Source organism: Pan troglodytes, chromosome 2 (assembly GCF_028858775.2).
Source record: "Pan troglodytes isolate AG18354 chromosome 2, NHGRI_mPanTro3-v2.0_pri, whole genome shotgun sequence".
NCBI lineage: Eukaryota > Metazoa > Chordata > Mammalia > Primates > Hominidae > Pan > Pan troglodytes.
In genome coordinates this window covers 134812856-134830537 of record NC_086015.1, presented here as the reverse complement: position 1 = coordinate 134830537, position 17682 = coordinate 134812856, and the positions used below count along the sequence as shown (strand labels likewise).

Below are 17682 nucleotides of genomic sequence, written 5' to 3'. Positions count from 1 at the left end.
TTGTCAGCCCTCCAGTTCAGTTTGTCCTCAGCAGCACCTAGGAGCTTGGCCTTATTGAAAGACTCAGCTTTTTCCTGAACAGATTCTCATGCTATGACCCTTCTTTCAGGTGCAGTGGGAGTGCATCAATCCCAAGTACAAAGCCAAGAAGAAGAATTACAAGAACTCAGGCACTGTGATTCTGAATCTGTGCAAGGTATGTACACAACCCTCTCTTCCAGGAGTATGAAGCTAGGGCTATCTGAGAGGAAGAGTTCAGGTGGTGTGGTCAGAGGAAAAGAGTATCAAAAAGATGTGATCTTTTAAAATAAAAATTAAAAAGTCATGTATTAAAGAACATAAAATGAGAAATGTAAGCATGGGTGGTCATGGAGCTGTGGCAGCGCAGTGTCACTGTCCTCTCCCCAGGGACAGTCCTGCCCCAAAGACAGGAGAGTTCCGCTGATAGGTTAGGATCATCTCTGCCCAGAGCAGTGCTAGAGGGAGATCTCCAAATGGGGAAGCCAACATTTCTAGAACACCTACTATGTGCCCTTCACAGTGTCCAGTGGTTGTTTGGTTTGGTTTGGTTTGGTTTTGGTTTTGTTTGTTTGCTTTGTTTTGAGACAGAGTTTTGCTCTGTCACCCAGGCTGGAGTGCAGTGGTGCGATATCGGCTCACTGCAACCTCTGCCACCCAGGTTCAAGTGATTCTTCTGCCTCAGCCTCCCAACTAGCTGGGACTACAGGTGCCCGCCACCACGCCCAGCTAATTTTTTCTATTTTTAGTAGAGATGGGGTTTCACCATGTTAGCCAGGATGGTCTTGATCTCCTGACCTCATGATCCGCCTGCCTCAGCCTCCCAAAGTGCTGGGATTACAGGCATGACCCACCATGCCCAGCCTGTCCAGTGTTTTATATGTGGTACCTTATTCATACTGAAAGCGTACCATAAAAACAAGACAACAGGCAAAGATTAAAGGGCTTAAGAATTCCTTCCAGAGGGGCTACAACTTTGCAGAGAATCACATGTGCTAATAATTAAACTTCTTAACTCAAATCTGGGAGTGATGCTGACACTAGTTGAGTACTTACTATGCAAAAATAACTATAATAAACTCTGTTTAACTCTTACCACAACCCTGAGATGTCTACTTTCAATTGAGGTTATGTACCTAGCTCAGAGTCACACAAGTAGTAAATGTAAGAGCTGAGATTTTAACCCACGTGTCTCTGAGTCCTCCATACAGGACTCAATTGCTATCCAGATGATTGATGTGTGTGCATGTTGTGTGTGTGTGTGTGTGTGTATACAGGCATACATATATGTGTATATGTATATGTATATGTATATGTATATGTATAGAGGCCAATGTCAGGGATATTTTGGGTTCTATTCCAAACCAATGCAATAAAGCAAGTCATACACATTCTTTCATTTCCCAGTGCATATAAAAGTTATGTTTACACTATACTGTAGTCTATTAAGTATACAATAGCATTATGTCTAAAAATGTACGTACTTTAATTTAAAAATACCTTATTGCTAAAAAATGCAACAGTCATATGAGCCTTGAGTAAGTCATAATCTTTTTGCTGGTGGAGGGTCTTATCTGGATATTGATGGTTGCTGACTGATCATGGTGGTAATTGCTGAAAGTTGGGGTGGCTGAGGTAACTTTTAAAAATAAGACAACAATGAAGTTTCTCATTAATTGACTCCTCCTTTAAGAAAGATTTCTCTGTAGCATGTGATGCTGTCTGATAGCATTTTGCCCATGGCAGAACTTCTTTCAAAAATGGAGTTAATCCTCTCACACCCTGCCTCTGCTTTATCAACTAAATTTAGGGAATATTCTAAATTATTTCTTGTCATTTCAACAGTGTTCACAGCATCTTCACCAGGAGCAGATTCAAGAAACCACTTTCTTTGTTTATCCATGAGAAGTAACTCCTCATCCATTCAAGTTTTATCAGTTGTAGCAATTCAGCCACATCTTCAGGCTCCACTTATAATTCCGGTTCCCTTGCTATTTCTACCACATCTCCAATTTGTCCCACCACTGAAGTTTTGAACTCCTCAAGGTCATCCTAGAGGGTTAAAATCTACTTCTTCCAAACTCCTATTAGTGTTGATATTTCAGCCTCCTCCCATGACTCATGAATGTTCTTAAAGGCATCTAGAATCATGAATCTTTTCCAGAAAGTTTTCAATTTACTTTTCTGAGATCTATCAGAAAAACTACCATAATGATAGTTATAACCTTATGAAATGTATTTCTTAAATAAGAAGACTTGAAAGTTGAAATTACCCCTAGATTCATGGGGTGCAGAATAGGATATTGTGTTAGCAGTCATGAAAACAACGATAAAACCCCTTGCACATCTCCATCAGAGCTTTTGGGTGACTAGGTCTATTGTCAATGAACTGTAACATTTTGAAAGGAACCTTTTTTTCTGAGTAGACTCGAAATATCCAGTAAATCATGCTGTAAACAGATGTGATGCCATCCAGGCTTTGCTCTTCCATTTGTAGAGCATGGGCAGAGTAGATATAGCATAATTGTTAAGAGTGCTAGAATTTTTGAAATGGTAAATGAACATTGGCTTCCACTTAAAGTCACCAGCTGCAATGGCCCCTAATAAGAAAGTAAGCCTGCCCTTTGAAGACTTGAAGCCAGGCAGTGACTTCTCCTCTCTAGCCAGGAAAGTCCTGATGGCATCTTCTTCTTCCTTGTTCTACAATGAAAATCTGTTGTTTAGTGTAGTAACCTTCATCAAATGATTTTAGCTGGATCTTCTGGATAAATTGTGGCAGCTTTTCCATCAGCATTTGCTGCTTTACCTTACACTTTTATGTTACAGAGACAGTTTTTCCTTAAACTTCATGAACCAACCTCCTCTGCTAGCTTCAAACTTTTCTTCTGCATCTTCCTCACCTCTCTCAGCCTTCATAGAATTGAAGTGAGTTAGGGCTTTGCTCTAGATTAGGTTTTAGCTTAAGGGAATGATGTATCTGGTTTGATCTTTTATCTAAACCACTAAAACTTCCTTCACATAAGCAGTAAGCCTATTTCACTTCCTTATGATTTGTATATTCACTGTTTTAATTTCAAGAACTTTTACTTTGCATTCACAACTTGGCTGTTTGGTGCAAGAGGCCTAACTTTTGGCCTACCTCAGCTACTGACATGCCTTCCTCACTAAGTTTAATCATTTCTAGCTTTTAATTTTAAGTAAGAGATGCATGACTCTTCCTTTCACTTGAACACTTAGAGGCCATTGTAGGGTTATTAACTGGCCTCATTTCAATAGAGTAGTGTCTCAGGGGATAGGGAGACCCAAGGAGAGGGAGAGACATGAAGGAATGGCCAGTTGGTGGAGCAGTGAGAACACACACGACACTTATCAATTAAGTTCACCATCTTATGTGGGCTTGGTTCATAGCACCCCAAAATAATTACAACAGTAACATCAAAGATAACTGATCACAGATCACCATAATAGATACAATAATAATGAAAAAGTTGGAAATATTACAATTACCAAAATGTGACAGACACAAAGCGAGCACATACTGTTGGGAAAATGGCACCAATAGTATTGCTCAATGCAATGTTGTCAGAAACCTTCAATCTGTAAAAAATATAAAGCTCAATAAAGTGAGGTACAATAAAAGAAGATACACCTATACATATGTGTGTCTGTGTGTATACACACACCCAGATGGTCCCCAATTTACGATGACTCAACTTATAATTTTTTGAACTTATGAAGGGCTTATTAGCATGTAACCCCACTGTAAGTCCAGGAGCAGTTGTATATACATGTATTTATGTATATATACAGTCATGCTCTGCGTAATAACATTTTGTCAATGATGGACCACCGATATGACAGTACTCCCATAAGATTATAATGGAGGTGAAAAATTCCTATCACCTAGTGACTCATAGCCATTGTAATGCAATTACTTTATTTTTTAAATAAATTCAGTGTAGCTTAAGTGTTTATAAGGTCTACAGCAGTGTATAGTAATAGTCTAGGCCTTCACATTCACTCACCTCTCACTCACTGACTCACTCAGAGCAACTTCTAGTCCTGCAGGCTCCATTCATGGTAACTTCTCTATACAGGTGTGCCATTTATTATATTTTATACCATATTTTTACTGCGCCTTTTTATGTTTAGATATGTTTAGATACACAAAGACTTACAGTTGTGTTATAGTTGCTTACAATATTCAGTACAATCACATGATGTACAGGCTTGTGGCCTAGGAACAATAGGCTATACCACATAGCCTAGGTGTATAGTGGGATATACCACCTAGGTTTGTGTAAGTATACTCTATGATGTTCACGCAATGATAAAATCACCTAACAGTGTATTTCTCAGAATGTATTTCCATCATTAAATGACACATGATTGTATATATGTATACGTGTGTGTATGTGTGTGTATACATACGTAGATATATGTTTCCTAACATATTAGAAGGAACCTAATATGTATATATACAGGATCATATCCTTACATAACAAGATAGTGAAGGAAAAGAGTAATTGGTCTGCTTTGGGTCATATCCCTACCCTTTACACCAATTGCTGGGACTAGGGGATAATGTCTTATGACTGGCCATTGTATTAATCTTTTTTTTTCAATATTTTTTGATGCTTTGACAACTTTGGGCCTTATGAACCTAAGAGGGACTACTCTCCCAGTGTTAGCTAATTCCTACAGACAGCAAACAACCTGCCTTTTAGCATGCCTTTGATATACAAACCAATCATTTTTTAGTTCAAACCCCTAATCACCTCCCTTACCAAACTCTCACACACCAAGCCAATGTTCTCCCACCTTATATGCCCCTAGGGTCAGGTCTCACATAACTAGAAACCACTCACATGGTTTTGATAGATTTCAAAACCTGCTGAAATCGTTCAAACTATCCAATCCTAGGCCTGCTTAGCTGCTTACCCTGCCTCGCCCACTCCTTCCTATGAAAAAAAAAACACACACACAGTAAATGGTTTGCCCATGCTTTCCCTTCATTGCTTTTGCTTCCTGACCTATCCTGGTGCTTCCCCATGTGACCTTCCTGTGTGGCATAACATGCCTCCTATCCTTTGAAGAACTGTGAGCAATAAACTCTTCTTACAGATACAGACATCTGTCTCCATGTCAGGCATCTTATCATAACTGTACAAATCAAATCCTGGGTACATTCTAAACAGTTATGTGACTATCCTTGTGCTCAAAGAAGCAGGAGAAAAGATCTAGATTCAATGGTTATCTTTCTCCTTAAGGTGACTGTGTACACACAATTTTTTTTTCTTCCATGAGTTGCTCTTAGAGTTCAGTGCTTAGAAGCACTGTAATTTTGCTCACTTTCAAGTTCTTATTTCCTTGATATGCAGACACAGTAGCACAGTGTCCCAACTATCAGGCAAAGCATTACCATCAGGACACCAAAAGTAAGCACTATTTAGAGGCCAAGTGAACATCAGTTCTAAGAAAAGTATGCCAATAGATGTGTGCCACCTGGAGGTGGTATCTAGAGAGACCAACACTGATTTTTTGGGTCAGTCTCTAAGAAGTTTCCTGAGCATTAGATGGAATCTGAGAAGTGACAGTCAAAAATTACAGTTACTGGCTGTCCAGGTAGAAGGATCCAGACTGTAAGTACTGTATGTGTTTTTCTAATCACTGTAGTCCTAGAATGTAGTGCACAGTGAGTATTCAATAAATAATTGTTGAATAAACGAATACATGAATATCACCAAGAGCCAAGCCAAGCAACAAAATCACAAAGAAATGTAAATTAAGACCAGAAATCCCTAAGATACTTGAGAACACAGATGATGGCAGTTGGCATAACGCAACAACCATACTGACTTCCAGCGTAGAGGTCAAAAGGACAGAGTATGTAACCCAGACTTGCATCATTTGAGTCTCCACTCTACCATTTATTAGCATTGTGATCTTGACCTTAATTTCCTCATCTATAAACAGGGTACAATAATAATAGTTGTACCACCTTCACAGGATTGTTCTGAGAATTAAATGAGGTAAAAGATGTTAAGTACCTGTCATTCAGTAATGCCCAATAAATGTTAGTCATTGTTGTTCATGGCAGGGGAAGCATTTAACTAACTGGAAATTGTCAGTAAATTACCTTCTCAGCTAATGGTATTTTAAAACTGCCTATCTAAATTACCTGCATATTAAGAATGTCACCAGGACTGGGACTTAGACACAGGGAGGCAAGACTGAAGTCAAGTGTGAGACATCATTGATTTCAAAACAGTAGTGACACTTGAAAATATAGTTTTAGTCTCACTTCAGAGGCATAAGCTGATTAAAATTTGCATAAACCATAATAGAGGGGAGCAATGGATGGATATTGGCAGCATTCATAGGCCCATCTGTATTGATATTGCTTTCCTTCTCTCCTTTAACAGAACAAACTTAACTGACCCATCTTTTTTCAATGATGTCTGTCTGCCCTTTCCTCTGGTTTAGCAGCTTATCAGTCACCAACCTTTAGGCCTCCAATATATCAGGAAATAGACTGTGCTGTTATTAACCCAGTTTCCTCTCCCCTCCTATGCAGATTCACAAGATGCATTCTTTCTTGGACTACATCATGGGTGGCTGCCAAATCCAGTTTACAGTAAGTTGTTTTCATGTTGATTCCTTGATTCTTATTCAGGAATCAAGAGACGAGGGGTGGCACTAGGTTTGGGGGATAAGGAGACAAAAGCTTATTAAAACCTTCAGGCAGCTTTGTTCAAGTCTCATTGTTGAAGCATATGGTATCGTGTTTTTGAAATGTGTTCACACTTCTGTTTTCTTTAATAAGTATAGTTTTCAGCATCATATCAGGAAATTTATGCCACTCAACCTCAGGTGGTCTAGGAAATCCTCCTAACGCTTCCCATTTCTTCAGTAACTATGTGAGGCATGAAGCAGTGTAGCCTGTCAGATTCCATCACCTGGTGAGAAAAATTGAAAGGAAGTAAGCCATGCAAGTAAGTTCCACTGAGCCAAGGCAGATGCCATGGTTGTGTTCATGTGACTAGACCACAGCACCAATGTCATACCTAGTAGTCGGGACCAAGAGTAAGCCATACAAACAGTTCATTAGGCAATGAAAAGATGAATTCCAAAGATCGGAGAACCAGGCCTAGGTCAACGTTGAGAAGTAGAGTGGGTGTCTAGACTCAGTGAATGGATCAAGGATCATCCCCTGTATGTAATTTGTGTGCCCTTGGGATTTACACATCCCTGATGTATATTTGACTGGGTAGGCTGAGTCTTTTTAAAGTGCCTGGGTAGGTCAAGGTTGTAAGTCCATCTGCACTGGAACAACTGACTTTCACTGACTTAATATTCAAAATCCTCCTAGGTTTGGTCAGATGTGACTTCCAGAAAAAGAATCCCCAGATGGCAAAAGACAGATGTGCTAGAACCCTTTGGAGAGCAATGTGGACGTAAACAAGAGAGATGTAACTTGTACAGCATTTATTTCTCATCTTACAGAAATGTACTAACGAAGCTCAGCCCTGTTCAGCTCCCTGACTGGCTCAGTCATTTGAAAAAAGGAAAGAAAATGGGTTTAAATTTTTAGTCAAGCTTTGGGCCCAAGAGAGTAGACAGGACCAATATATTCCTGGAACCAAGGAAGATGGTGCTCAAAGGACTAAAAGGAGTCTCAAAGGATGAGATAAATGGTCATTTACTAAACTAGCTTCTCCTTAGCTAGGGAAGTATCCTCTGCCCTAATCTCAGGGAGGTATACCTATGTCCTTCCTAAACTTGGGGTATTGTGCATTTATTTCTGAACACTGACGGGAGCAAATTTTAGAGTTTGGTCACCTCTTTAAAGTCTAAGATTCTCTAATGCACAGCCAGCAAGCCTTCCTACATTCACACTGTCACATACAGAAGGTAGCAAGCATGTTCGCTGAGGATACACATCTAACTCTAGCTGTCCTGCGGGCTCATTGCTGCTCTGAGCATACCCATATGGAAGTATGGAAGCAAGCAATGTCATAAAGGAGAGCTACTGGAAATAGTTTCCCAAGATCTTAGGCAAAAACGTGATTTCAGGAAACTATTTATAGCTTTTCAAGGGAAAGCTCTATTGATTTCAGTCTGGTTTAGATTTTGTAGATCCCATGCTCTTGAACAACTCTGTATTCAACCTTCAGGGGCTTGCTCTGCCCTTCAAATTGTGCTGCAAAGAATCAGCCCCAACAAAAATTAGGTGCTGAACCCCAACCTAAAGGGTTCCCAGCTCCACATCCTGACTTTCAGATATCCCTGTGCCCTGCCTTGTTCTCCCCTCCTTTCTCAGTCTGCTGACCTTCCCCCACTGAGAGTGCCACTTCAGTGTTTGTCACCAACAACACCCCAGTTGCAGCTCCCCATGCCCTCCAGTGTAAACTGATAGACCTGTGGGAGGTGTGAGTGAGGAGAGCAGTCTGGAGCAAGGAATGAGAAGAGGAGAATGTACAGATGAATGCTGAGGAGAAGGGGGCAGCCAACAATAGTTCCTCCCCACAGCCCTTCCTCCTGTAGGGTTTCAGGTTGGGGACTCAGAAGAGAATTGCTAGGTATTCTATTCCCAGTGTTCTACTAAAGGAAACATACCAGTCACTTCTATGTCATTTTCTTCCAAAATTAAGTCAGCTTTCTCATTATAAATGTTTTATTGCTCAAGTGGTGCAACTTAATTTAAATTATAAGCTGTAATGCAAATCGTTAAGAAAAAAGTATCGTGTCTTATTTAATTTGGTCTGTAAGTGTTTATTATCTGCCTGGTTATTTTACTGAAACCATCTGGCAACATGAAAAGGAAGTGGCAGAGAGATGAGAAGTGAAGAGAGGAAGGTTTCCTGGCATGGAGATGGGCAGAGGAGAGAGAGAAAAGGGATGTTTCATTGCAGTAATTATACCTCAGAGGCTTTCAGAGGCAAAAACCCCCATTGGCACATTATGTGACCCTTGGCTCCTGAGCAACCAGGGAGCTTTAGCCAACACAAACTTTTTGTCTCCCTGGAGAAAGGCCTTCAAGCACCAGAGGTGACATAAAGTTCTGGATGTTCTCCATTTCCTCCCCTAGAGCCACTTTCCATCCTTCTCCACTCTCCCTTCTGTGCCCCAGGAAGCAAGCCTCCTTGGATGCACCACCCAAGCTCTCCAGCTCTTAGCTTTTGGTTGGATTTGACCAACGAGAGGCACCCATCAGAGATCAAAGAATAGGAGGTGAGAGAACTTGAAATATTTATTTCTCTAGCTGCCTGCCTGCTAGGCTGTGGTTTGGCAGTGACCTTCTTCCTGACAGAAGGTCACAGTTCCTGTCAGGTGCCCTGTCCTGAAGATACTCCTCTTACTGAATTCTAGTAACTGCTCCCTCCCACTCTTTCTGGTCAGTTTCCATTAACTTTTTCCACATGTTTGTGAATTGTCCCTTTATTAAACTTCCTCAATCACCTTTTGAGTGGACTTTTTGTTGCCTGTAGTGGCTCTGACCAATACAAAATATAAGCAGGGGCTAGGAGAAAGCCTTTGTATCTTCCATAGATGCTGGTGCTTCTGGTTCAATCTTAAGAGTGTTAAAGATGGGGGCATCTTTCTCCTCAGCTGCTAAGCTGCTCAAAATACTTTTGCTGAATTGCAATAATTGAACCCTAAACCTTCAAAGGGAGGTTAGATTTAGAAAAAAGAACAAATTGGATAAATAAACAGGATATTGGGGTTTTGCTTTAAAAAGCATCCCCCATAAATTAAGTATTTATGCACCACTATATTCTAATTATAAATACTAAAACCTTAATTAGGAAAATGAATAAACAGGATGTATTTAGGGGAGTATTGGGGAAGCAGTTTGGGGTCAGAACTTGAAGGGCTTTGAATTTTGAGGTAATTTGGTGGATAATGCATGTTCAAAAGGATATTGACAAGGGCCTTGAAGCAACAGGCACATGCTTTCGACAAGTAAACCTGGGAGTGTTTGATGGTGGTGACGGGGGAATGAGAGATGAAGCAAGCAGAGATGGAAGCCCACTGCCACAGGCCTGGTACTAGGTAAAAAGAAGCTAAACAAGGGTGGCAGCAGCAGGAGAGGTACTGTGGAAAGAGAAGCACTAAGCCTCTGCCTAGAATACAATGAGAAGACTGAAAGCAATCAAAGCTTTTGTGCCTGACTGACAGAGCATAGTGGACCTGGTCAGGGAAATATGCGAGGCAACAGCAGCTGTAGGCAAGATGATGAATTTGGCTTTGGACACGTTGGAGGTACTTTCAGGTATCCCAGTGGAGATGGTACTTATAAATATGGACCTAGGTTTCAGGGGAGAGTCAGGAGCTACATGTATGTGGCTCTGGATGAGATGTCCCAAGAGAAGAATATAGAAGGAAAAGGGGCCTGATGACAAGAAATTGTAGAGGACCTCTATCTGGCAGCAGAGGAAAGAGGGGCAAAGAGTTAAGAGAAGAAATGCCAGAGGAGAAGAAGGCCCAAGGGGAGGCAGTAACTCAGATGCCCAGGAGGAAAAAGCTAAGGTTAAGGATCAAGGGCAACAATCTTGCATGCTAAAGAGAAGTCAGAAGGTGAAGAACAACATGATGAGTAGGTAGGTGTGTATCATCTTCAAAAGAGCAACTTCAGCATAACGAGATAGGTGAGACCCAGGAGTTAGAGTGTAAACAGAAGGTAAGGAAGTGAACACAGCAGGTATAAGTATTCATTCAAGAAAGTTAACAGTGAAGGGAAGGCAAGAGGTACAAGGAGGATGGCAATTTCAAGATTAAAAGAGAAGAGATTTTAAGCTAGAATCAGACTATAAGCAGAGGTAACAGCCCAGTGGAAGGAAAGAGATAAATGATGCTAAAAAGAGCCCTAGACAGTCAATGATTCTTATTCTTTTTTGGTCACCTGAACACTTGAGAATTTGATACATGATCTATAGCCTCTTACTGGGAAGTGCACACATCCAGTTTTGCATGCAATTTTGGGAGGTCAAGGGCACTCCTGAAGACAGTCCTTGTACCTCACATGAATCCTTAAGTCATAAGAACTCTAGAGCAACTAGTATTGCAGTCTTTGAGGAGGTGGGTGGAGGTGAAACAGACCACAGGGTGAGAGATTGGGTTTGGCACATGGTAGAGCAGCTAAAAATAAAACCAGATGCTAGAATTTCACACACAAAATACAAAGTTATAGATAACACAAAATAGACAGATGCCGTACGGTATTTGAAAAGAAAAAATGGTAGAAAAATCAAAGGTTTTTTTTGAAGGTTATTGCTTTTTCATATGCTCAAAAATGTTCATTGTAACACAGATTTTTACACAGGCACTCTGTCAGCAACCTAAATGTCTAATAATAAGGTAATGGCTACGTAAATTACAGTATTCCTTTAAATACTATGATATTTAGTATCATAGTATTTAGTTATTTAGTATTGACTATGATAAAGCCTATTTAAATTATAATTCTAAGGTTTAGATAATAACATGAGGTCATGTTTATGACATAGTGTTACAAAAATGTAAAGCAGAGTTACTCTATGATTACAACTATATATATAAAAAATACCTAGAGAGGAAAGAAAAATAAAATATGACTTACCAGCCTAGTGGCATGGTGAGTGATATTTTTTTCTTATTAATTTTAAACGGACATTTCTTTTGTGTCATTTTTAAAAATTGAAGATAATATTGCTTTCTCTTACCTCTGGCTATAGTTTATATTTTAGTAATATAATAAGCTGCTGAATGCAACTTCTCCCAGACTGACCTTCAAACCTAAAAATTTAGATCACTCATTAAAGGTCCTCTCAAGAAATCTTTTTCTTTCTTTCTTTCTTTCTTTCTCTCTTTCTTTCTTTCTTCCTTTCTTCTTCTTCTTTTTTTTTTTTTTTTTGTTTTTTGAAACAGGGTCTCACTCTGTTTCCCAGAGTGCAGTGCAGTAGCACACTGGAAGCTCACTGTAACCTTAAACTCCTGAGCTCAAGTGATGCTCTTGCCTCAGCCTCCTGAGTAGCTGGGACTACAACCATGTGCTACCACACTGGCTACTTTTTAAAACAAATTTTTGTAGAGACAGGGTCCAGCTGTGTTGCCCAGGCTGGTCTCAAACTCCTGGCCTCAAGTTATCCTTTCATCTCAGCCTCCCAAAGCACTGGGATTATAAGTGTGAGCCACCGCACCCAGTCTCAGGAAATCTTTTCTAACCCTAAAACATTTAGGGCATCCTATGTCCACACTGTGGCCCAGTTTACATTTTTAAATCTTTACTTTACGTCCCAGATTGAACACTGATCTACTCTGGTGTAGACCTTCGAGTCTGCTTACTGCTTAGTGAGCCCTGCTTACTGAATTCCTATGCAAAGCCAGGGTACAATGGGTTAAAGAGGCAAATACTTTGCCATTTCCAGAAAATGAACCAAGTAAGTTTAGGTGACTTTCCCTATTTTCCTATTTAACTGCCCTCTTAGAAAGTTTTCTGAAAATAGAAAAGAATAAAAATGTAACATTATTTAAGAAATGGTCCAGACCAAACAGTATGTCCACCTACAAGGTTCATTGTATAGGTCCAAATTGTACACAGCTATTTAAAAAGAAAAGAAAGAAAGCTCCCCAAGAATGTGGTCCCAAAGGTAGACTGCAGGTACAACTAACCAGAGCTTGTTACACAGCAGCTTCCCTTAGAAAACGTTGAGAAGGTTCACAAATGACCTGTTTGGCAGATGAAGGGAAGGGATCTGAGGAGCGGGGTTGTTTCATGTAAGAATCTAAAAATGCCCAAAGAAAGATGCTCATCTTTTGCAACCAGCCTTTTCCCAGGAACAGCTCCACACACTGGGGACTTGGTGTCATGGAGGGAGCATTTTGCATTCTTACTTTACAAGGTTTGCAAAGCTGCTCCACAGCTCTGCTTAATAATGAGCAGTGGCTTCCTGGGCAGAAGGAAAAAGCACTGGGCACCTGTTCTTGTGCTGCCTGCAGAGAAGATTGGAGCACATACCAGAACCACAGGTTTCCATAAATGCTTCCTATCAGGAAATGAAAACGTGGTGGCTCTGCGAGCTCACGGGTATTCAGAAAACCAGGCATCAGTAGCCACCTCCACACACTGACATTTTTCAGTCATTTTCTTGCTTTTATTTCTCAACTTAATCCCATCTTTCACTGCCTCCCTGTTGCTTTCTAAAATAAACCCAACCTTTCACTCTGCTCTCTTTCTACTAATGCTAACTTTAAAGAGCACAGAGAATTCTTGGTGGAAGACCACCCCCTGAAGATAGATATTTTATCTCCAGCTTCATAAATGAGGTTTTAGGAACCACTACTTTCCAGAAAATAAAAATGAAAATATTTTAGCTGACTCTTACTTAAGACTGTCCATTGCTGTCTAGTCACATGATAAAATTTTTTTATTAAACCATGAGAACTATAAAATGGGCTATATGGTAAGAATCATAAGCCTATTTCCTTTTTCATCAGTTAATTTTTAAGTTCATACCCTCCCCTAGGTCTATATGAGAATCTCCTGAGATGAAGTGGCCTCTCTCGTTGTCATAGACGTAGGGGCCATTGCCATGGGAAAAGTGGAAACCCTAGAGGCCTGACTGAAAAGAAATAGTAAAATTTCCACCAGGCATGTTTGAATGTTTAAATAGTAGCACCAAGAACAGGCAGCCCAATACTAAACTTCTAGCATTAGCCTGTACCTTGTTTCATTATCTTCAAAATATATTATTCTCTTCTGTCCCCTCAAAACCTGGCCATTCCCTTTCCCTAACTGACATCCAACTCCTCATTCAAGTGGTCACAAAATCCTATTCATTTTCTATCCTTACTTTCTTCAATCACTCTTTCCTTCTCACCATCATCTTTGCCCCACCCTAGTTAAGCATAAGAAAATTATTCCAAGCCTGACAATGAAGAGTTGATAGGAATGAAAATGACATAGTAGGGTCAGTATTGGAGGTAAAGCAAGAGACGTACCTGGGGTGCAAAATTTAAGGAGACTCTCACTCTGCGGATTTTGCAAGTATAGGGTCTGCTGAGAGTGAGTGCCTCCTTGGGTTTTACAAACTAGGCACTTCTTTTTGCCTCACCCCATCTCCAGCTCTGATATGTTTTTTTTCTATTATTTTAAAATATATTGTTGCCACAATCTATGTATGCTTGTCCAGACATTACACACACTTATCTAGATATAACATATTCATCCAGGTGATATACTCTGGCTCAGATGCTGCCACTAGGTGCCTGCATGGTAGGAGAATTTTGCCAATGCCTAGGAATGTTTCTTGAGCAGCCATTTTTCTTTATGGATTTTTTTCCTCTGGCCTATATAACCCGATTTCATTGTCTAGTTTTATATCAAGACACCAGCATGTTTTTGTCATCACAGAACACCCTTAACACTTCAGGAGTTTCAGTCAGGCAACCAGCACATGGGACAGATTGTTAACTTTAGTATCAAGAGGCAGAAGCATGATGCCTTCAGAGGTAAGGAGGTGGTGACCCATGATGGAAGGCATCATGAATAGAAGTGAGGTGGGCCACAAGGTGCTTGTTATTAATAGTAAAGTAGCAACACCTGCCAATGATTCACTTTTTAGATAAATTAAAGCAGAATCAAGGTAATCTCCATAACAACATCTTCACACTCTCTAGAATTCCCTGGAGTACTAACATGCTTTCCTCAGTGGAAGAGAAAGGGGTGGCTTTACATCTGGCCTTCCCAGCATTACTTTTACCTTTTAAACACTATGTACACCTGTGCAAGGTGCCATTATCCCTTAAACATGTCCCATTAGGAGTAAAAGGCTGAGAATGGTGTCTGTGAGTTGAGCTTGGTAAACCCAGGAGGGCCCCAAAGATATGATTTTCTCAAACATTGTCTCTCAAACATCTCTGGAGTGCTCCTCTCAGAAATTTTCCTGGAATTATCTGCATGAGTTTGGATCTCTATCTTGTTGAGGCCTCATTGGTGGATCCTGAGGTGCTTTTCACCTCCTACTTGTTCAGAAAATGCACGTAGGTTCCTCCCTCCCACCAGCTTTTCATCGTAGTCCTTGATTAAAAGGGCCTCACCTATGGTCTTCCTTTTTTTTTTGCGGTGGGTTGGCTCTCACCTTCAGGATAAACCTGTCCCAGAAGACACTGGACTTTATTGGTCTCCCTAGGTTACCTCCAGTCATCCTCAGTAACAATCCTCTCACTATTGTGTGTACAAACATACATACACACACATTTCAGTTTTCTTTTTCTTAACTTTTACACCCATTTTGGTCACGAAGAGTTTATTCAAGGCAATTCTTCCCCAAATTACCGTGGTTGCCTCCTAGCAAGTCTCCCTACCTCCAGGCCAAATCTCCATTTTTTAATTGGAATAATTATACCCATGAGAAGTCCTGGTGTTTTGGTCATAGACATACATGTTCTCCTGGATGTATGATGGCGTAATGGAAAAAGTAGAAAGGAACCATATAGACTTGGATTTAAACCCAACTCCAAGTCCTCTTACCCTATGTCACATGAAAATGAAGTAATATCATGCATATAAATGAAGTAATATCATGCCCTCTGTGTCACACACAGTTAGCACAGTGCCTGACACAGAGATTATTTCTCTCTTCTTTCCTTTGTTATCCAAAGTAAGGGAATCTAAGGTTCAGGGAAGAACTGCAATTTTTCTTCAGATAACCTTTTTTTTTTTTTTAACATACTGTTAGTACTAGCATTTATCAGTAGGCATCCCCTGATTTTAAGAAATCTGGGTATTCTGAAAACAGAGTTTGAATCCTACCTAAGTTTATTTTTGACATAGTTCTGTGGAGAGGCAAGGAAGAAAAAGAAAAAAATAACAGAGATGAACACATAATTTCATGAAAGAAAAGAAAAAAGCCTATAAATGAATTAATGTTAGCCTATTGCTTTTCTTTCCTAGTCACTTTGATTTGATTGCAGGGTACAATATCAGATGTGACTAACATTTTTTTCCCCATCAACTTATACCTTAAGAAACACAAACACACACATGGCATGTGTTCTCTATCCTTTCAGAAATAATGTTCCACCTTCCTAGATCCAATGGTGCATTCCAGTTATTTGTTGTAATGAAATTTACCAAATATAACACAAATAACATTTCCCATTATGATTCCCAAGATCATATGAAAAAATAGAGCCTTTCGGGCATAGTAAGCCAATGAATGTATTCTACTCTACCCCAGAAGGAAATGGAATTATGCAACATAAACATTTCTTTCTTCCCGTATGACTTTATTTTAACCTTCTTCCCTCGAAGCTTAAGTGGCATTTTTAAAGAGATTTTTGCTGGGTTAACTTTTATTTAGATGGTGGTGATGTTGGGAATTAGAAGAAATGTTTCTTCTCATTTTAACACCCTCTGGCTTAAGCATTTTTTGTTCTTTCTTTTGTTATTAAGAAGTGTTCAGTGACTCAACGTTTACTTACATGATTATGATACTGGGGGTCAGAAGAAATTTGAGAAGTTGAAGGATAAATGACTAGTTGGTGGCAAGACAGATTTCCCTTCTCCACTTCCCACTCACAATGCGATAACATTCAGGCATCCCCTTTGTTGTACGCAGAAGTTCTTACATGAATGAGAACCAAAATACTGAATGCCTTACACGGAGCTGCTCCTTCCAGAAAATTTGTTATAACCACTCTAACACATCTCTCTGCATCTGGCCACTCATGGAAACATGACAATGGCTTTGGTATGAAGACTGTATCTTTAACACAGAATTTGGTTTTAAGGGATCTTACCTATGCTGCGTACATGGAATTGTTCTGCCCAGGGAGTGTAGAAGTCTTTTCTTAGTGAACTGTGAAATTGGAGGGCAGATATTCTATCCTTACTCTTGCTGCCTGGTGAGATGGATCAACAGCATCTGGGCTTTCTGATCTATGTCAATCTCAAGTTCCTATTAAACAGAGAGAAGAGAGTGCACTGGTGGGAAGGGAGACTGAAGACTGCAGAAATGGCCTCAACCAAGTTAATAACTAGTTTTTCAAGCAAATTAGTTTATTCTCTTTCTTTATTGGCAGGGTATGTAATGTGCTACTGTTTTTGACCCGAGGCCAGGTCTCTCTCATGACTGATCACAATTCTTAGGAGATGCATCCACTTTAAATTTACCTTTTCTTGTATTTTTCTCTTTTAGGTAGCTATAGATTTCACTGCCTCAAACGGGGACCCCAGGAACAGCTGTTCCTTGCACTACATCCACCCTTACCAACCCAATGAGTATCTGAAAGCTTTGGTAGCTGTGGGGGAGATTTGCCAAGACTATGACAGGTAAGAGGCTTCAGGACATTTGGAGCCTTATCATCTCTCATGTGGGTTCAGATGGTCTTTGGCTGATCCTGGGCAGAAAGTGGAAATTAAGTCTAGTAGCTCCTTATGTAGTGACTTCAAAAGTTTCATTCCCTCTGTACTAGAAAAACTAAGTTTGTACCTTGCTCACGCTGGTCACCAAACAAATCCTTTCTCAGCCTTCTTCTCTCAATTGACTTGCAAGATGATTGGATAGCAATTTTGGTTTCCATTTTGTGAAGTCTTAGCCTGTGCCTTGCTACTCAAAATTGCTTATGCACTAGCAGCATTCTTAACCTACTGAATTTGAATCTGCATTTAACAAGATC

General features: G+C 40.1%; 1 protein-coding gene and 1 pseudogene across 6 annotated transcripts in view; one reads left to right on the top strand and one right to left on the bottom strand.

Moving 5' to 3' along the window:
* CPNE4 (copine 4) overlaps nt 1-17682 on the top strand; it is a 752097-nt gene that overhangs the window by 705325 nt on the left and 29090 nt on the right. For all 6 annotated transcript variants that reach the window (XM_054681026.2, XM_054681027.2, XM_054681028.2 and 3 more), the window contains 3 exons: nt 110-196; nt 6596-6655; nt 17202-17335. In XM_054681026.2, the coding sequence (XP_054537001.1) occupies nt 110-196; nt 6596-6655; nt 17202-17335 (281 nt within the window). The remainder of the gene's footprint in view (nt 1-109; nt 197-6595; nt 6656-17201; nt 17336-17682) is intronic.
* The window catches only part of LOC460700 (bcl-2-like protein 12), a 39901-nt pseudogene continuing 37340 nt past the window's right edge, over nt 15122-17682 (bottom strand).